This window comes from Crotalus tigris, unplaced genomic scaffold, assembly GCF_016545835.1.
Source record: "Crotalus tigris isolate CLP2741 ecotype Arizona unplaced genomic scaffold, ASM1654583v1 scf7180000017639.5415321, whole genome shotgun sequence".
Lineage (NCBI taxonomy): Eukaryota > Metazoa > Chordata > Lepidosauria > Squamata > Viperidae > Crotalus > Crotalus tigris.
The window spans coordinates 4,127,203-4,148,597 of NW_024096532.1; the positions used below are offsets into that span (position 1 = coordinate 4,127,203).

Consider the following 21,395-nt stretch of genomic DNA (forward strand, 5'->3'; position numbering starts at 1 on the left):
CAGTTAGTGCTGGAACTGAAGACTGGAGGATACAAGCCTCAAGAGTGGAAAAACACTCATGGTCTTTTCTGAAAATGCTTCTGCATTTATATATTTGGTTGGCCAGAGTTAGTGAAAGAAAAAAATGGCTGGGCAAATAAACCTGCCCTTTGCTCATATTTGCTGCACTGTGCTAAAATCAGTTTTGTAATCTTTGCAGTTCTAAAATAATATGGAACTGCCATGAAATGAGAAAAAAATCCATTTGGGGGAGAGGTATTCTAGAAATCAATATATTTTAGATATACTCGACAAACATAAACTTAATCCACAATATTCCAAAATAAGTGTCCTGTTTTTGTTATTACAGCATCATTGGAAAAGGAAAAGCTGGTCATTTCCCCTAACCCTAACACGCTCTCTCTCTCTCGTTCTCTCTTTTTCTTTTTCTCTCTCTCTCTCTTCCTCCCTTTCTCTCCAGTCACAGAATCTGAATGCACGGACAGTTCTCCCACTATCTATTTCTGGAACCGAAAGGCCTTGCACATTACCAACTCCATAGAGGAGAGTGGGGGTCTTGACCCAGCCCTTGCTGGCTGCCTCTTTGCTGCTTGGATGCTGGTTTGTCTCGCCATGATCAAAGGCATTAAATCATCAGGCAAGGTGAGTTGTGTCCACTCTTCTGCCTTTATACAAAGATATTCCATCAGAGACTTCATACAGGTCATCCTCAATTTACAACTGTAATTCAGCCCAGAATTATGACCATAAGCCATAGCTAACTGGGTCACCATGTGACCCGGCCTGATTTTACGATTTGATTTGTGGCAGTTAGGTGTTCATTAAGTCAACGCAGTGGTCATGAAGTGAATCTGTGGTTCGCAGTGGGTGGGGGGTTTTTTTGTTTGTTTTGTTTTGTTTTTGCTGAAAACGAAGTAAATGCTGGTTTCCAAGAAAAAAGCTGTAAATCAATGATTATATGATCTCAAGACACTGCAAACTGCTGTAAAGTGGGCCAGTTGCCGAGCATCCAATATATATAGTAATAGTAATAGCAATAAAGTTGGAAGGTACCTTGGAGGTCATCTAGTCCAACCCCCCGCTCAGGCAGGAAACCCTACACCATTTCGGACAAATGGCTGTCCAGTCTCTTCTTAAAAACTTCCAGTGTTGGAACATTTACTGCTTCTGGAGGCAGGCTGTTCTACTGATTAATTGTTCTCACTGTCAGGAAGTTTCTCCTTAGTTCTAGGTTGCTTCTCTCCTTGATTAGTTTCCACCCGTTGCTTCTTGTCCTGCCTTCAGGTGCTTTGGAAAATAGCTTAATTCCCTCTTCTTTATGGCAGCCTCTGAGATATTGGAATACTGCTATCATGTCCCCCCTTGTCCTTCTCTTCATTAAACTAGACATACCCAATTCTAGCAACCGTTCCTTATATGTTTTAGCCTCCAGTCCCCTAATCATCTTTGTTGCTCTTCTCTGTACTCTTTCTAGAGTCTCAACATCTTTTTTACATCACGGTGACCAAAACTGGATGCAGTATTCCAAGTGTGGCCTTACCAAGGCATTGAAGAGTGGTATTAATACTTCACTTGATCTTGATTCTATCCCTCTGTTAATGCAGCCTAGCACTGTGTTGGCCTTTTTGGCAGCTGCAGCACACTGCTGGCTCATATTTAGGTGATTGTCTACTAGGACTCCGAGGTCCCTCTCACAGTTACTACTATTGAGCATGGTGCCACCTATGCTGTACTTGTGCATTTGGTTTTTCTTGCCTAAATGTAGAACCTTGCTTTTTTCACCATTGAATTTCATTTTGTTAGTTAGTGCCCAGTGTTCAAGTCTGTCCAGATCCTTCTGTATCTTAAGCCTGTCTTCTGGAGTGTTGGCTATTCCTGCCAGCTTGGTGTCGTCTGCAAATTTGATGAGTTCCCCATCTATCCCTTCATCCAAATCGTTGATGAAGATGTTGAAGAGTACTGGGCCCAGAACAGAGCCCTGGGGCACCCCACTACACACTTCCCTCCATATAGATGCAGTTCCATTGAGGACCACTCGCTGAGTATGGCCGGTCAGCCAGCTACGGATCCATCTGGTGGTGATTTCTGTCTACCCCACATTTTTCTATCTTATCAAGTAGTAGGTTGTGATCTACTTTATCAAATGCCTTACTGAAGTCCAAGTAAATTATGTCCACAACATTCCTCTGATCCAGAGGAGGGGATAAGTACTTCAAATCCAGGCTAGGTATGCCTGGGGAGGTCTGTTGTAATTTGAAATGGTCTCTAAATGATAGTGTAGTTGAGGACCACCTGTAATGGACATCTCAACCATTACCTTGCATATTGTTTCTTCTTTTCCTCAGCCTAGCAGCCTCCAGATATGGTGGACCAAACTTTCATCTCCACTAGTTGATCTTTGGGCTGAGGAAATTTGCATATGCTTTGGGATTTCAGGGACAATGGGAGTTGGGGAACAGGAGGTAGAACAAGGGAAGCAAATAATTTGGATTATAGATTGAATGAGGGGAATTGTACATTTTAAGTGTGGATTTTTAATGTTGTACACTGCCCAGAGTCACTGTGTATAAGTTGGGCAGCTATATAAATTTAATAAATAAATACATTTGTGGGAAAGAAGCTACAGAAACATAAAAGACAAATGTTCCCCTTGTGTACCAATAACTTCTGCCAGTGGGAGTCTCAGCATGCCTTGGTTTTTATATTCATTTCCATCATATCTTCCCTCCATCCCAGGTTTTGTATTTCAGCTCACTGTTCCCTTATGTGGTTCTCTTGTGCTTCCTTGTACGTGCTTTGCTGCTAGAAGGGGCAGCTGATGGAATCAGGATCATGTTCACCCCTAAAGTAAGAGACTCCCGCTTTGGGCTCCATCCTGATTTTGAAGCATCGGTAGTCCCCAATTTACATTCATAATTGGAACCACAATTTCTATTGTTTAGCAAAGTAGTTGTTAAGTGAGTCACATTTGATTTTATAATCTTTGTTGCCACAGCTGTTAAGCCAATCACTGCAGTTGTGATTGGCTTATGGTCCGCAGCCCGGTATCAGGCTGTGGCCTATTGGCCACCAGGCTGTGGGAATAGCTGGCGAGGCCCCCCACTTGCCACTAGCAGATGCTAGTGGCCCCATTTGCGCATGCGCAAAGGTGCTAGCAGCCTATTTGCATGGATGCCAGCAGCCCATTTGCGCATGCTCCTCCCTTCCAGGCTGCCAAGCCGGAAAGATTGGGGAGGTCTATGTTAAGGGAATCACGGAATCCTTAAGTCAGTTGGCTTTCCCGTTGATATTGCTTGTCAGAAGTCAGCTGTGAAGGTTGCAAATGGCGATCACATGACTTCTAGAACTGCTGTAAATACATACCGATTGCAGCAACAAAGACTAGTTGTAAGTCACTTTTTTCAGTGCCATTGCTATACAGAAAAATGAAAGGAAGTCCAGAAAAAATTAAAATTAATTGAATAAGAAAACATCCCCCAAGGGATTCAACACCCATTCTAACCTAAATCCTGAGGACTGTGTAAGGGTTTAAAGGTTTACTTAAACAGTTCCAAGGTGGTGATCAAATAAACCTAGGTTGGGATAGTATTCTGTAGTGCAGGTCTCATGTCAGAGATGCATCCCATCAGATGACATTGTTTAATTGATGGGACTTGGAGTATGCTGGCTCTGTCAGGCTGTATGGAATGGGCAGAAACTATAAGAAATAGGTAATCCCTCAAAGATCCAGTCTCTATCCCTTAGAGCAGTGGTTCTCAACCTGTGGGTCGGGACCATTTCACGGGGGTCGCCAAACAACACAGTCCGCCATTTTTTCCCCTTTTCCTTAGCTGTGCTACTCCCTTTTATTCTATTGGCTTTTGAAAGCCAATAGAATAGACTCTCTTGAATAGAGTCTAATTCTATTGGCTTTCAAAAGCCAATAGGAATTGTCCAGGCTGTCTCTGCCCTTCTGAGCCCGCCAAAAGTCCCATTCTGCAAATGGTGCTGCACCAGTTGAGTAGTCCTCGACTTACGACCGGTTGGGGGTCACGGCATTAAAAAGGTTGAGAACCACTGCCTTAGAGCAATGTTTCTCAACCTTGGCACCTTGAAGATGCGTGGCCTTCAGCTCTCAGAATTCCCCAGCCATCTGCCCTATAGGATTTTATAAATGATAACCAGCACTTGAACTCCATTCAGAATTGCATTCAGAGGCCTACTGGCTTGCAGTGCACCTCACAAAGCAGAGGTATTACATGGGCCTGTCCATACTGCCACATTCTGGACTATATGTAGCTTCCAAATAGTCTTCAAGGACAATCCTGTGTAGAATGCACTGCAGTAGTGCAATCGTGAGATCACCAAAGTATCTTGAGCTTTTACACCTTTCAGCAAATGAGAAAAGATCTAGGAGGGCCAGAGATGCAGAAACGTGAAATGATGCCTTTTGTCCCTTTCTCACAATTTCTTATCTTTTTCCACCCCCAAGCTGTCCATTTGGGGAGATATGCAGGTCTGGCGTCAGGCTGCCACTCAGGTGTTCTTTGCCCTGGGTCTGGGCTTCGGCACCATCATTGCTTACTCCAGCTACAATCCTCAGAATAACAACTGCCACATTGATGGGTTGCTTGTGTCTGGCATCAATTTCCTTACCTCGGTGCTCGCCACACTGGTGGTTTTTGCCGTGCTGGGTTTCCGAGCCAATGTGTTGGCACACAAGTGTGTTGAAAGGTTAGTGTCCATCAAACTGTTGGTAAAAGGGCAACAAGCATGATCAAGAGCCCTGGTGGTGCAGTGGTTAGAATGCAACATTGCAGGCTAATTCTGCTGACTGCCAGGAGTTCAAAGCTGACCGGCTCAAGGTCGATTCAGCCTTCCATCATTCCGAGCTCAGTAAAATGAGGACCCAGATTGTTGGGAGCAATATGCTGACTCTAGACTACTTAGAGAGGGCTGTAAAGCACTATGGAGCGGTACTGTATATAAGTCTAAGTCGGGGATCTTCAAACTTGGCCCTTTGGCATGCTGGCTGAGGAATTCTGGGAGTTGAAGTCCATAAGTCATAAAAGGGTCAAGTTTGAAGACCCCTGGTCTAAGTTCTATTGCTATTTTTATGACCATATGCTTACATACAAGCGATATATAAGTGTCAAGTGCTATAGCTTTGCTGTCATGAGATCAAACAGTTAAGTCCTACAAGAAAGGATTGAGTGGGGATATGATACCCCTTTTCAAGTACCGAAGAGGGATGTAACAGCAAAAGGTAGATCGTAGGTTGACTGGGCCACCTGCGTGCACCTGTACCTGTCTCATTCTTTGCTCCAAAAAAAAATCTGTCATCAGAATCTTTTAGCCATCCCTCCTTCTCGTGGCATCTACCTATCTTGCAGTTAAAATGACTTGACTGAATTTGTCCCCTTCATTCTGCTTATGAGGGAGGCAGAGCATTTCACAGTTTGAGATGCCTGGATATTATTAGGTATTATTCTCAGTTATGCCTGGGAATAATTAGATTGTTGTTATTATTATTGTTGTTATTATTATTATCATTATTATGGTTCATTGCACAGTCAACCAGATGTTTAGACCACATTTGGCATTTTTATCCACCTATTGAAACTTCCCAAAGGTTTGGGATAGGCAGATGGTATTTGATGCTGTTAAAAAGGTATTGTTGCAGGATATAAGAGATAAGCTGTTTTGAGTAAAGCTGTTTTTTGCAATTGACTGATGGATTTTTTAAATTCCAATGGTGTTCAAGCACTGCTCCAGATTTTTTGGGATTGCACCCAAGGTGCCTATCACTATTTGTGCTATCTTTGCTTCCTTTTGCCACACATTCTACTTTTATTTGCAGATCTTTGTATTTTATGAATTTTTCCCCCAGTTCTTTCTGTTCTGTTCTGTCTCCAGTTTCTGCCATGTCCACTCTTCAGACTTTTTTGTCATTCTTATCAACAATTGTTATATTTGGAGTGTTTACCCAACCTTATTTTCTGGTTGAATTCAAAAGTCCCAGAGTACTTTAGCTTCTTCATTTTCTATTACATTGTCTATTTTGGGGTCCCACCAGTTCTTGTTTGCAGGCAAATGATATTTCTTGCAGATACTCCAATGCACTCATTGCTACTTTGCCAAGCCATTGTTTGTAATCAGTCTCTGCAATCTTGCAGCAGCTAACTAGGTTGCTTACTGTTTCTTCAGCTTCTTTGCAGAGGCAGCACTTGCTGTCTGTTGCTGTCTTCTCAATTCTGTTTTGTATGCTTGTGTTCTTCAGGCTTGATCTTGTATAGCTAGAATTAGCCTCTCTGCCCGTTTCTTCAACTTTCCTGCTCTTAGTCATTACCAGGTTATCTCCTTTGCCTGCTGTGTTTTTTGTCTACTGGCCATGTAATACTTTGCCTTTCAAAGTCTCTTTTCTATTCTTCATCAGGTCTTTCTTATAGGCCAGTTTGATCTTTGGTATTCAGCAAACCTTCATGTTGTACTAGCTTCAATATCTTCTTCACTGTCCTTCAAATACTCTTGCCTTTTTCTCTTCTTCAGTTGTCTGGTGATAATTGCTCCTAGCAAAGTAGTCAACATCACTGTGAGAATGAAGGGCATGATTCATTGTTATTATTTTTCTGGTCTTTCTAGCCAGAACTTTTAGTTCTGCTTGAGTCCAGTCCATTATTACAGCTGTGTATCTAATGACTGGAGTTGCCCAGGGGTTGATTGTCTTGATGGTATTTCCTCCACTAAGTTTGGACTTTAAGGTCTTCACTCTCTTGATGTATTCATGTTTAACCTTCTTGACTCCAATGTGCTTCATGGTATCAGCTTGAAGGATAACCAAGTATAGTGATCTTCATCCAGACTCTTGATGTTATTTCCATAGAGCTTCTTGATTCTTTCACGTTTCACTATTTTTCCTTGCTGATGGTAAGAGTGACACATTTGTTCAGTCCAAACTCCATTGCATCATCTTGGCAGTTTATGCAAACTGTTGAGCAGCAATTCTATTTCAGATGGTGTTTTTCCATACAGCTTCAGATCATCCATGTAAAGGAGGTGAGATAGACTGGCAGATTATTATTATTATGGTTACTTCTGACCATACTTTTTCATTTCTTATTGGACATTCCTTAGTAGAGTCAGTGACTAGTCCATAAAACACATTGGTGTATATTAATTGTTTATTGTAGGTAAGCATATGGTCATAAAAATAGCAATAGCACTTAGACCAGGTGTCTTCAAACTTGACCCTTTTATGACTTGTGGACTTCAATTCCCAGAATTTCTTAGCCAGCATGCCTGACTGAGGAATTCTGGGAGTTGAAGTCCACAAATTATAAAAGGGCCAAGTTTGAAGATCCCTGACTTAGACTTATACAGTACTGTTCCATAATGCTTTATAGCCCTCTCTAAGCAGTTTTACAGAGTCAGCATATTGCCCGCAACAATCTGGGTCTTCATTTTACCAACCTCGAAAGAAGGCTGAGTCAAACTCCTGGCTGTGGGCAGAGTTAGCCTGCAATACTGTATTCTAACCACTCCACCAATTAATTTGCAACAGTTTAAATTCTACCTGGAACTCTCCAGATGTGTTGGACCTCAAACTCCAGCATTGTCACCCAACTTATTCTTGAAATTCCAATGTTGCCTCCAAGCCTTGGTTGCCCAAACTTTGTCTAATGTCTTCCAGGTCGCTGAGTTTGGGTTTTTATATTCTGTTTGAGAGTTCAGATGTTTTCTAATCTTTCTACATGTGCTATATGTTTTGTTTCACAGAAATGCAAATCTTTTGACCGATCTAGTGAAGAATGGTTCCTTTTTAGATGTACTTCCTGCAAACCTGTCTCAATTTTCACCTGCTCAATACAGCAGTTGGTATCAGGATGAATGGGATGAAACAAAGAAACAATTGCAGAAGTGGAAAGTTGGTGACTGTCGTGTAGAAGATGAAATGAATAAGGTGAATGGATAGGCAAGGGCTGGATTCACAAATCCAGCTAACTATAGATCATGCCAAACCGTTAACGAAGATTTATAAAACCCAGTGGCTGAGTTCACCAAAACCAAAATAGCAAGGTTATGGATTAGAATGATGTGTGTGCACCCAGTCATGGGCTGAAATCAATCCCAAGAAGCAAACAGCTGCATTTGGGGTAAAAAGAAATCAAGCTATTGAGCAGACATGGCCCTGCATTTATTATGACTTGCCAGTTAAAGCATAACCTTTTGGTTTAGTACAGTGTTTCTCAGCCTTAGTAAATTTAAGATCTGTGGACTTCAACTCTCAGAATTCTACAGATGCCCTATCGCAGGGGTTTTCAAACTTGGCCCTTTTATGACTTGTGGACTTCAGGTCCCAGAATTCCTCAGCCAGGCATGCCTGGCTGAGGAATTCTAGGAGTTGAAGTCCACGAGTCATAAAAGGGCCAAGTTTGAAGACCCCTGCTCTATTGGGTGTCTTCTGGATGTGTAACTAGAGTAGGGATAGGCAACCTTGTCTCTTTTATGACTCGTGGACTTCAACTCCCAGAATTCCTGAGTCAGCCATGCTGGCTCAGGAATTCTGGGAATTGAAGTCCACGAGTCATAAAAGAGCCAAGGTTGCCTACCCCTGAATTAGAGGAATGATGGCTGGGGAAGTCTTAAACTTGAAGTCCTCACATCTGGAAGAGATCCAGATTGGGGAAGACTCTAGCAGTGGTTTGCTCTCCGCACTTGTTTCAATATACCGTATTTTCCAGCGTATAAAACGACTGAGCGTATAAGAAGACCCCCAACTTTTGAGAAGATTTTCATGGTTTAGAAAGTCATGTTATACGCCGGAAAATACGATATGTTGGTAAATCCTTAAGCATGCATTTTCTGAAACAATATATATATTCTAGCTAAAGATCTATTACTGTCATGTTGAATGGAGACATTTCCAATTTAAGTGGAAATTCAGACAAATAGACTGTTCATATTCTACTAGATTGACTCTTGGATATTCCTGTCACAATTTTTAGCTTACATATTACATTGATATATTGGATATGATCACAATCTCCACTCAGTTGAATTATATTCATATTTTTTCAAGACCTTGAAAACTTGGTTCCTGTGCCTAAAACCTGGGCCCTGGGCATGATAGAGCCTGCTAGTGGCTGTGTGGATGACTGGTTTATTTTTATATTGTGCATTTTATGTATTTTACTGCAAGCTGCATAGAGTCACATGAGATGGTTTATCCCAGTCTTTTCTTGGGGAGAAAGATTGGGGGGAAGGGGGAAGGAAAAGCCGGGAGGCTTATAGTTGTATTCATTACTTTTGGTACTCATGGCACTCTTCAAGGGAGGAGAGTTAGGCATTCCAAGGCGATCATCACTGTCTTTGGCCCCTTAAGTGTTTTCCTAAAGAGAAAGTCATGGAGCAGACTAAATAGAGCTAACACATCTCAAACAGGGGAGAGAAACCTCTGCACCCAGATGTCTATGGAGATTCTCAGTCATCCAGGTCTTCAAAGAAAAACAAGAAAGTCCAGTTGCCTCATGAAATCCTTTGGGATTCTGTCGCCAGAGGATCCAAAGATTCCCATCCCAGTTTTAAGTGGTTAGAAATATCTTGCAAACTACTCAAGTCCAGTTTGCCTTTTTATGCCCACGCTTTTTTTTTAATATGCAGTGAGAAAAGAAAGTGCTCTGCCTAGCAATATTTTCACGACAGGCAATATTTAAGAGGAAACTCCATCACTGTAAACATTCTAGTTTCCTTTGCTTCTTTCTTTTCTTTCTCATGGTAAGAATTGCATAATGGACATTATTTCCTAAATAATCCTTCTTACTCCCATCACAATCTCTGCATCCTCATCTTTAGAAAACTTCGTCTGGGAAAAACTATGTGTGCTCTTATTAAAGTGAGCCATGTTAGGGAGCGGGGAAGCGCAAAAGGAGCCAGCATTTGTTTTGCCGGGGGGGACAGGATGGGCTACAACCAAAGGGAGGAACGTAAGGAGATTCACCCGTTATCCCCACCAAAGACGTAGATGGCATCTTGATAAGCGACCACCGTGTGCTTGCTACGGCTGGAAAGAAAAGAGAAGACGACCTTGGTTTACATCCCTTCCCTAAACCGCCCTCCGGTCTGGCATTTCGCCGGTGGCTCCTACACACTGTTCAGCCCCACACCAAGCCGAGCCCCCCGCAGATCCCAGAGACGCCTCACTGAGCCCCGACGAACTCATCGCAGGGCGGGAGGCGGCGCCACCGGTGCACCGTCTCAAAAGGCCCGAAGTTCAAAGTCAGGTATTCGACGCTGTCGGAGCAGCTATGATCAAAATCTACGCTGGGCGCCACCTTGGACTGCCCGCTAGAGTTGCCCGCAGCCGCCATGGCCCGGCTTTTGCTGCCGAGGACATCGACCAAGACCGAAGGTCGACTACAATTCCCGACATCCCATGGCCCCACCGAGACTGTTTCTTATTCAGAAATCCGACTACAATTCCAAGCATACCATATGCTTCCTGGAGTAGCATTTTTAAGGGTGATCATTTCATTTTATAGCTTGTATTCGAACTATACTCGGTTCTGATCGTTGAGTCGCATATACTCTTTCGAAGTACCCATATTTTCCTGCGTATAAGACGACCCCCGACTTTTGAGAAGATTTTCATGGTTTAGAAAGTCGTCTTATATGCCGGAAAATACGGTAGTTTCTGAACATTTAGTTACCAAACTAGGTAACATCATCAGCAGACTTGGGGGAACGGACTCTATTAAAAGTTTTCCATCTGCTTTAAATTTGACATTTGCTATAGCTCCTATTGTCAATGTTTCTCTCTCTTTCTCCCTCAGGGTGTGGAAGGGACAGGGCTGGCCTTCATCACCTTCACAGAAGCTATGACCCTGTTTCCAACAGCCCCTTTCTGGTCTATACTGTTCTTTTTTATGCTGCTCAATTTAGGGCTAAGCACCATGTTAGGGAACATGCAAGGAATCATCACTCCTTTATTGGACAACTTCCACAGTCTTCACCGTCGGCGGACGCTCTTCACAGGTACCAGAAAGGGGCAGTCTTTCTTTCTTCACCTGGGGCAAGACCAGAACTCATGGCTGCATTAATATATGCCACAAGGGCTAGGATTTTAAATTGCAGTGCTTTGGACTCTGCAGAATATGGGCTGCTAAACAGGTGGTAGGATTTAAAATATTCTGCAAAATAAAGTGATAGGACAGTGGTGGCGAACCTATGGCATGTGTGCCAGAGGCAGCATGCAGAGCCCTCTCTGTGGGCACGCATGCTGTCTCCCCAGCCCTGCCTTCCCCCACGGCCCCCTCACCAGCAGCTCCCCTGGAGGAGAGTCGCCCCTGGGCACGACCCGCATAGAGCAGTGCAGCAAAGGACATGGTACCAGGCAGCAGGGATAAGACTCTGCCCTCACGTCCCGTCCCACGCAGATGATGCTGCGGGGCGCAGGCGGAGAGTGTGGCCACCATGGCACTGCAGGGCGACCTGGGTGATCTGTGGCGGGCTGTGGAGGCAGTAGGTGGCCTTGCAGGTGGACGGGGCAGGGGGTGGAGCGGGGGCAGGCAGGGTAGTTTGGGGGCACTTGGTATCTAAAAGATTCGCCATCACTGTGATAGGATTTCAGATTCCAGGAAGAAGAGGCTGCATTTAAAATGGGATGCCAATGGTGTTGATTGTTGATGGGGCCACTTCAGATGGCCAGGTCAGAATTTGGATGCTACTACTTCCCAACGTCAAAGCGCAGAGGAGAATGAATGCATTTTAAAATCAATCTGGTGCTCTGCTCTGCAAGACACCAGGGAAGGTTGGCGCATCCATACCCACGCAGATACCTGTTATTGAAGGAACAAAAGGTGACATGCAAATTCCCCATCACAATGAAGCAAAGAACAAAGCATTGTTCCTTTTACAGCAAACGCTTCAAGTATATTTCATATTAAATCCATGAAATTGGAATTTTCCCTTTAAAACTTTTCAGGAGAAAGAACATCATTTTGGGCTTTTTCCAATGTTAACATACAGGTAATCCTCAGGTTATGACCATATTTGGGATCAGAATTTCTGTTGCTAAGCAAGGCACTTCTTGTGAGTTGTGTCCAATTTTAGGATCTTTTTTCCCCACTATTTGTTAAGCAAATCACTGCAGTTGTTCAGTGAATCACACAGTTGTTAAGCAGATCTGACTTTGCTAGTCAGAAGGTGGGTAGGAAGGTTGCAAATGCTGATCGTGGGACCGTGGCACACCGCAGCCATCATCAATACATGCTGGTTGTCAAGTGCTCAAATTTAAAACATATGACTGTGAGGACGCTACCATGGTCGTAAGTGCAAGGATCGGTCATAAGACACTTTTTTTCAAAGCTGTTGTAACTTCTTATAGTTGCTAAACAAATGTAAGTTAAGGATTGTCTGTACACAATTGTGGAGCTCCTAGTCTGGCCTTCAGTTCCATATGGACTGGTTCCATGTTTTGTGGATCTTGGGCAAGAGATCTCAAAGGGTCTTCTCCATTCTGGCTTATAGCACCAACAGTTGTCCCACACCTAGGCCTAGACTAGGGATAGGCAACCGTGGCTTTTTTATGATTCGTGGAATTCAACTCCCAGAATTCCTGAGCCAGCCATGCTGAGGGGAAAGGGAGATTTCCAAGCTGAGTCATGCTGGCTCAGGAATTCTGGGAGCTGAAGTCCACGAGTCATAAAAGAGACAAGGTTGCTTACCCCTGGCCTAAACAAACAAGCAACTGCATGTTGTCCCTAAATGTCAACCTCATCCAGGTCCTATAGCTCTTTTGGATTGCAGTTCTTCTGCCATTATGCTGCAACAGCAGAGAAACAGCTGCAGAAGAGTGCAGCAAAGTAGCTGAGCTCGGCCAGCTTGCATTTTGCTCACATCTCTGTTTGAAACAGGGACCCTGATGGAGATATACTGGCTGTAGATATTTGATAGGCCAGAGGTCCCCAACCTTTTGGGCACCAGGGACCAGTTCCATGTAGAAAGGTTTTTCCATGGACCGGAGAGTGCTTGGTTTTGTGTGCTGCCTGCATCCTACAGATGGGGCTTTGCTTGTTTGTGCGGACCGGTTGCTGGCATGCTGCGGCCCAGTACTGGTCCACGGACCAGGGGTTGGGGACCCCCATGATAGGCCATTAAAATAATGGTTACATTCCTACATTACTCTTAGCTGTGATCGAGATGGCATCTCCTATTTTTAAAAATGCTGCCACCTGTATCTTATGCTGGTTATTGGCATCCAGAGGCCTCTTTTAGTCCTCTGATTATGCCGGTGATGCCAAATAAAAATATTGATGGCATTTCTCATTGAATGTATTGATTCAGAAGTTCTGACTGGTATCCATTCATGCCACTGTGTTTTCTGTTTCTCTCCCTACAGTCGTGTGCTGTATGATTGGATTCCTGCTGGGCTTGGTTTTTGTTCAGGGCTCAGGAAACTATTTTGTGACTATGTTTGATGACTATTCAGCCACTTTGCCCCTGCTTATTGTTGTAGCCGGCGAAGCTTTTGCCATAGCTTGGATCTATGGAGCTGACAGGTAATTCTCTTATCTTCCCTCCTATCTCTGCCTGTTTCCAGTTTGTTTGTGTCTTGGGAGATTGAAGAAAGGTAGGTAGGGTTTAATCGTAATTTTTGTGTAACCTTTGTGCAAACAATCTTGTTTCCGCCATCCAGCTATCTACTACTTTTGCATTTATGTTTCTCTTCCTGCAGGTTCTTGGATGACATAGAAAGCATGCTGGGCTGGCGGCCGTGGAAAATCTACAGCTACATGTGGCGCTTTGTGAGTCTGGCAGCAATGTTGTGCCTGTTGCTAGCGAGTTTGGTGTACTTGCTCATGAAGCGCCCCACCTACACCGCCTGGAACAGAGAAAAGGTAAGAATTTATCTACTCTTGTTTTTCATGCATTGCAGTTGGCATGCTTGTCTTCTGTTTGAAAACAAAACAAAAAAATGAAATGTAGGGACATGTGTACATGTGACATCTAGGCATGTGTGCCCGCTGCTTGTACAAATGGAGCTGTGGGCATGCACTCGCCTGTCATTTCCACGGACCGGTTCCAAATGGCCCACAGGCCGGTACTGGGCCGCGGCCCAGGGGTTGGGGACCTCTTGATTTAAAGGGTGGGTTCACACAATGCACTTAGCCTTAACCGTGGGTTAGAATTTTAAAAATGCAAGTGTTCAGACTGTTAAGCCCAAATAAATGCATCATATTATGGCTTACCTCTGAAGTAGCATGTGGAAAAGAGCTTTTTTCCACTGAATTCTCTTCCTGAGGCAACCAGTGAATGTAAAGAAGAGGCTTGATGTAATAATAATAATAATTTTTTATTTTGCGGTCACAGACCAAAATACAAGTGCAACAAAAGAAAACACAAGAAAAATATAATCACAAACAATTAACACCAGAAGCCTTGGCTAAGGGGAATTACAATGTTCTCCTCTAATAGTTACAGCTCTTAAGAGAAATTTAGAAACCTGAGAAGTAATATAGGAGGAGCCATCCCCTCTTAGACAGTATAAGACCAAATTACTAACATTAGAACCAGAGGGATCAATTCCAAGAAGAGACAGTAATTTAATTATGGCTGTGTTATACATAGGGCGGTACGATAAGACATGCTCCACAGTTTCAACTTCAGCCCTATCACAGGGGCATAATCGGTCACTAAACAGGAGCCTCTTGAATCGCCCATCGAGTAATGCTGAGGGCAAGACATTGAAACGGGCTAGGGAAAAGACTCTTCTATACTTGGGGATGGTTAGAGTATAGAAATATGAAGCCATCCTCAATCCATAATTATTAGAATGGCTAAAGATCAAAGGGGAGCAGGTTTTGTTGGGTCTGGCTCTTAAGTATTGCAAATCTATGTCCACAAGCTGTTGGATTACCCTAAACTGGGCGTCCTTGAGATCCTAATATCCCAGAGCATTCCCCGTAAAACCTAGAAAGTGGAGTTTCTTCGTCAGCTCCCTCTCCCAATGAGAAGTATGAGAATTAGCAAACACCAGGGAGAGGTAGCTATCAGGGGCTGCCAAAAAGAGCACCCGAAACCACCATGTGAAGGTGTTAATCCATGCCATGCATTCAACTGAACAAATGCATGGTTCAGTCAAATGCATGTACCAGTTCCAGGTACATCGAAGCAAATCCAACACAGGGAGGAAGACCCAGAAGTTTCCTAAGAAAAACAGTCTGGGGAGACCTGATGTAAAAGTGAGAAGCATCTAAAATTTCCCCTCTCCTTTTCCTTTCTAGGCAGAGGAGGAGCAGCTGGAATACCCACCATGGGCCTTGGGCCTTCTCATTAGCCTGATTGTTGTGGCTGCTCTACCCATTCCAGTCATGTTTCTTAGACAGCTCTTGCTGGAAAGGTTTTCCCAACACAGCCACAACTCTGGCCAGATACCTGTACCCACCGACGAGGAAGACAGGGCGCAAGAAAAAGAAAGTCCGGCTGATCTTGAACTCGATCCCCCAGGCAATGGTTACTTTCTTGTGCCAGCAGAAGAAGGGCAGGAATAGAATGGGTGATGTACAGGTAGTTCTCAACTTACAACCACAGTGGAGCCTAGAATTTTGGTCATAAGCCAAGGCACCAGGTGACTAAACTTGCTATTACTGTTTTACAACAGTCATAATGTGAGTCAGCCACAATTACTAAGTGAATCAGGGAGTCATTAAGCAAATCCAGCATTTCCAACAGACATTTTTTGCCATTTTCTGCTGGAAAATGGCAAAAAATGTTGCAAATTATGGTCATGTGACCGCAGGACTCTGCAACCGATTGTAAAAGTGAGCCAGTTGCCAAGCACCCAAAATGCAATTATGTGACCACAGTAGGGTGCGGCAGTCATGACTTTGCGGACGTGCCACAAATAGCTTTTCTGAAGTCCATCATAACTTTGAGCAGTCGTTAAGCATCTATTTTGAAGTCCATCGTAACTCTGAATGGTTGTTAAGTGGCCAATCGTTAAACGGGAACTACCTGTATAAAATGTGCAATTCTCCACCTCAGTGATGGCAAACCTTTTAGATACCAAAACCAAAACCCGCCCTGCCTGCCCCCGCTCTGCCTGCTCCGCCCCCTGCTCCACCCACCTGCAGGGCCACCTACCACCTCCACAGCCCACAGCTACCATGTCCTTGGCTGCACTGCTCCATGCGGGTCGTGCCCAGGGGCGACTCTCTTCCAGGGGAGCTGCTGGTGAGGAGGGGGCTGAAGGGGCAGGCGGGGCTGGGGCAGCGACACATATGCCCATAGAAGGGGATCTGCAGGCCCTTTCTGGCACATGTGCCATAGGTTCGCCACCACTGCTCCACCTGATTGCTGCTGCATTTGCAGCCTTTGACAGCCTTAATAAGCAAAGAATATTTCTTTGGTCTCGCAGTCCTGCCCCTAGAACGAGAGGAAGGTTACTCGGATCTAAAAGGAGAGACTCACAATAGTGACTTCAGAGGCCGACGCCAAGTCCAAGGCTTCTGGAGCTAAACCATGATGGCTCTTCCGGTGGAAGCTACAAGCTTCTTAATTTTCAACATTCTCAGAGTCATGCTTGTCCAATCCTATTCCACCCGTAATAGTGGGGTGGCACCGAAGCGGCTGTTGGTAGGGAGGGAATTCCAAGCAAAACAAAATCAAGTACTTAATGCTAAGCACTTATTCGTTACAGCCTGATTACCCATTCTTAAATGTATAGAATCTATATGATCACAGTGTACAGTATATTTTTTAAGGTTAAGATGGGACTGAGAGGGGGAAAATAATTTAAAATGGAAACTAGACTGCTGTAATGTTCTCATTTAAGCGGCCTATTTTGCTAGTGCTTATTTTTAAACCAAGTAGGAAAAGCATGAGAAAAGGGTTTCCAGAATTCTTTTTTTAGCCCTTCTGTGGGTCATGTGACTAAGAGGAAACGGGGCTTAGATCAGTGGGCGACATTCCAAGCTGCTGTCCAGCTACCTCTTTCATAGAGATACATAGAGGGGATTTAATCCTGGCCCGATCTGGATCATTTCAAATTTGACTTTTCTTTTACAGACGACTTCTCCCACACCAAATTTGGTCCTATTTTGCTGATGAACAGACAGATAAAGCCCTGGGTCCCTTTACATAATTTCTTTGCAGCATTCCTTTGGGTTGGAAAGAATCAAAAAGTAAATAGTAACACGATTGGTGCTTTTAAAAATTAACAGGGCACTAAACAGTTGTAACTTCAAACGTTGTGCAGGATTGAACTTGGATAAATTAACCTGCCCGACATATCGGGGACTGCATCCCATTTTAAAAAAATACAAAAGAAGACTGCGCTATTATTCCATTCTTTTTTAAAAAATCTGCCCTTTGTTTGATAAGGAGAAAGGACAGAAAAGACATTTGGAAAACATAGCCATCTTCCAGATGGATAGTTTGTCATAGGAGCCTGCTTTTTCAATAAATGTGAATGAACGATACACAACGATTCCATATCATCTTGAAAGACACCTGCTGGAGGACAGTAAAACTGTAAATGGAATGATAAAGGACCTGTGAATAAAATATATTTAAGTGGACTCTTTTCACTTTAGTGAGCCACCTTATACCTTGAACAACTTTCAAAGAACCTTATTCTGTTCTCCATGAAGGCATCTTTATAACTATTGGTCGGACAAACTCTTGACTGGAGAACTACAGTTATTGGATTTCAAGGCACCATGTTCTGCAATGAACAGTGGTAAAAGGAAATGAGGCCACCCAAAAATATGGTGGCTAAACATCATTAAAGTCAACATCAGCCAGAGCATAGAACAACTGAAAGAAGTCATACAAGTTCGGAAAATGCAGAAACAGCTGGGAATTCCTGAGAATTGGAGACGATATAACAGACAGCAGCAGCATCGTCGTTGTGCTCTACAAAGAATGAGAGATCCAGGAAGAAAAGGTGCATTTGACTCTGCTAAAGCATCTATGTCTCACGCTGTTATGTGTTCCTCCCTATTCCCCCAAATCCACTTTAGACTAAACTCCTCAAGAGCAAGGACCCACCCAATGACATCTGATGGCACCATGTTCTTTCATGTTCCTTTCATCTCAAGCAGTGTTTTTCAACTTGGGCAGTGTTAAGATGTGTGGACTTCAATTCCCAGAATTCTCCAGCCAACCATGCTGATTGGGGACTTCTGGGAGTTGAAGTCCACACCTCTTAAAAGTTGTTGAGGTTGAGAAAGACTGTTTTAAAGACTAACTGTTATACTGGTGACTGGGAGGAATACCTTACTCTGGCTATGCAGTGGAATCTCTTAGAGGGTTGTCACAAATATTTAAAAGTAATTGGAAAAGCAAAGTGGTCAATACACATTGGAGGTTTTGCTCCTTGTTTAACCTGCACAAGGACTGCGTAAGCAGTTATGGTGGTGCAGTTTGAAAACTCTACTGATAACCAAAATACTGCTAATAGTATGTTTATTCTTTGCATAACCGTAGGATCCACTGGGAGGATGGATCATAATATCAACAAGAATGCGAACCGCAGTCTTACTTCAGTAAGATTCTACCTCAGTGAGAAATAAAGGCGAGAATGGACTTTTTCAGTACTTTGTCAGAGATTATAGCTCAAAGAGCTAAAAGCTTTAGAGAAGTAATCAATAGGCTGCTTATTTTTTGATATTCTCTATGGGGAATTACTGGACTTTTTCAATACTTCAATAAATGAACTGTATGTTGGAGTTTAAATTTTGTTTTGAGGACTTCCCTAATGCAGGGCAAAACAAAGCAAGTAATTAAAACTCCACTGTTCTGGTAATGGGTGTCAGTTTCTTGTGAGGGAATAGAACTTAAGGTCTATAAATGAGCCTTAAAAGAAGAAAACAAACTTTTAATTGTTTCCCCCTTCCTCTTCAATAAAAGCTGCTTAGCACAAATACTTGCATTGTATTAAATTTTAGAGTGAGAAACTGATTTCTGTCTTGGTTCATTTAAACTTCTTTATCATACGATAAAGAACTACAGTGACAATGAAGATAAGTTGTCAGGTTCAAATTAGGGAATTTTCGTTACTCAGATTAGGGCACTTAAAAACATAGATAGAGCTGTCACAATTTATTTCATTTGATTGGGCAACTTAAGGACATCTCAGTCACTCTTTGTACTATAGCTAGGGCTGTATAAAAATAACAAGTTCAAAAGTGTGAAATAGGTTGTTTCAAGGATTTTGGAATTCACCAATTCCCCACTCAGAATCAGATTCCATGAAATGTTGTACCCCAAATGGTTCAAAATATAGTATTTTTCATATTGTGCCTGTTGCCTTGAAACTCAGGTGCCCAAGTTCAGCATGGAACTAACAAGAACTTGATCCCCGAATTTGAGAAAGACACTTTTACCTTTGCAAAGGGCCTTCTTTGCCCACTTGAAAGTATGAATCACCAGAAATTCAAATCATCAAGTAATATTTTCAATCTCTCATTGCAGCAGGCAGTGGTCCCATCGTATTTTAAGACGGCCCTCATTTTGCCTGTGCCAAAAGAAATCCACAATTACAGACTCAATGATTACTGTCCGGTTGCACTGACATCTATCATTATGAAATGCTTTGAGAAGCTGATAAATGACATTATTGTATCCAGGCTCCCACCAGCGTTTGACCCGCTTCAGTTTGCTTACCGACCAAATTGCTCTACAGAGAATGTTATTTTTTCTGTTTTCCATCTGAGCTTGGAGCACTTAGAGGAAAGAAATACTCATGTGTGTTTGTTGTTCGTCGACTTCAGTTCAGCATTCAACACAATCACTCTTCAGCATCTAGTAGATAAACTGGGCCCTTTAGGCTTAAACACTCCTTTGTTCAACTGGATTCTTGATTTTCTTACTAACAGGCCTCAGTATGTGTGAGCTGGAACATACATTTCTAACACCATTTTCAGGTTCTCCTCAGGGCTGCGTCCTAAGTCCACTGCTGCTCACCCTGTTGACCCATGACTGTTGTGCTAGGTTTGCCACCAATTATATTCTGAAATTTGCAGATGATACAACAGTAGTGGGCCTTATTCAAGATGACAGTGAGAGTGCTTACCGCAAGGAAGTTGAGGTTTTGGTGAACTGGTGTAAGGAAAACAGCCTAGTTTTAAACATTGGAAAAACCAAAGAGATCATTGTCGATTTCAGAAAAGGCAGGCACAGCCACGCTCCTCTGTGCATTAATGATTCACCTGTGGAGATGGTTACCAGCATCAAATTCCTGGGTGTGCAGTTAGCAAATAAGCTGGCTTGGTCGCTAAACAGTGAGAGACTGGTGGAGCAGCGCCTGCATTTTCTGTGTCGTATGAGAAAAACACATGTTCCACTTTCTACAGAGGAACAATCCAGAGCATTCTGTCATACAGCATCACAGACTAGTTTGGAAGCATCACTGCTTCAGACAGGAAGGCGAAGAGTGGTGAGGATGGCTGAAAAGGTTATTGGCAGTTCCCTCCCTTCCATTCAGGACATAGTACATAAGCATTGTTTGAGTGGGGTTCGCAAGATTGTCTGGGACATGACACATCTTCTTCACAACCTGTTTTCTTTGTTACCTTCTGGGAGGAGGCTCTGTGGTATCCAAAGCAGAACATCCAGATTCAGTCACAGTTTTGTTCCATACAGTATTAACTTTCTGAACTCTAAAGCTTCCTCCTTCCATTATGTATTCAAGATGGACAGTGATTACTATTTATATGTTACTTATATGTAAGGGTGTAGGTCTATACATATATTGTATATAGAATGTTTAAATGTTGTTATGTATGCGTACACTTTGAGAACAAGCAATTAAATTTCATTTTTAATGTGTGCCATTGTGCCCACAGTAAAAAATGACAATAAAAGTCTATCTGTCTGTCTATCTATCATCTATCTATCTATCTAATTCAGGCAAAGCAAAAAACATTTATTAAAGCAGTGGTTCTCAAGCTTCCTAATGCCGCGACCCTTTAATACAGTTCCTCAGATTGTGGTGACCCCCAACCCTAAGGGCTCTCCAAACGCACACCGATGCCCACTCACCCACCGCGCCCGGGGCTCAGCGCGCCTCGCCTGTCCTCGCCTCACTTCCAAAGGTCACCGGCCTGCCCGGCTCCAGCTGGCCGGGGAGGGGGCACAGGAAGGCCATTCCGCCAGCTCCACCCAGCCTGGTTGGAGACACACCCAGGCAGAGAGAGAGAGAGAGCGCCAAGAGGATGACAACGCCGGCAAAGCTTAGTTCAGCCTCCTCCGCAGAAAGGGCTGCAAAGCAGCGCAGCCTCCCTTGGGAGATGCTCGACGGAAACGAATCCGGCGCTGCAATGGCCCCCAGCTTGAAGCCGTGCAGAGACGGATAAAGGAGCGGTATCTCGGTTCCTAAGACCATCAGAAATATGTGTTTTCCCATGGTCTTAGGT

At 43.4% G+C, this 21,395-nt stretch overlaps 1 protein-coding gene across 3 annotated transcripts in view; it reads left to right on the plus strand.

Moving 5' to 3' along the window:
* SLC6A16 (solute carrier family 6 member 16) overlaps positions 1–20,846 on the plus strand; it is a 46,633-nt gene extending 25,787 nt beyond the window's left edge. Inside the window, exons 6-14 of one of the 3 annotated variants that reach the window (XR_005555741.1) lie at positions 461–642; positions 2,737–2,847; positions 4,472–4,713; positions 7,756–7,939; positions 10,809–11,010; positions 13,376–13,535; positions 13,712–13,874; positions 15,261–15,604; positions 17,044–17,178. Coding sequence is in view for 2 of the 3 variants with exons in the window: in XM_039335254.1 (XP_039191188.1) it covers positions 461–642; positions 2,737–2,847; positions 4,472–4,713; positions 7,756–7,939; positions 10,809–11,010; positions 13,376–13,535; positions 13,712–13,874; positions 15,261–15,483; positions 17,044–17,195 (1,619 nt within the window). In the remaining variant the exon portion in view is untranslated. Of the gene's footprint in view, positions 1–460; positions 643–2,736; positions 2,848–4,471; positions 4,714–7,755; positions 7,940–10,808; positions 11,011–13,375; positions 13,536–13,711; positions 13,875–15,260; positions 15,605–17,043 lie in introns of all 3 variants that reach the window. The other 2 variants (XM_039335254.1, XM_039335255.1) reach the window with 2 other exon arrangements.
* Positions 20,847–21,395: the final 549 nt, after the last annotated feature.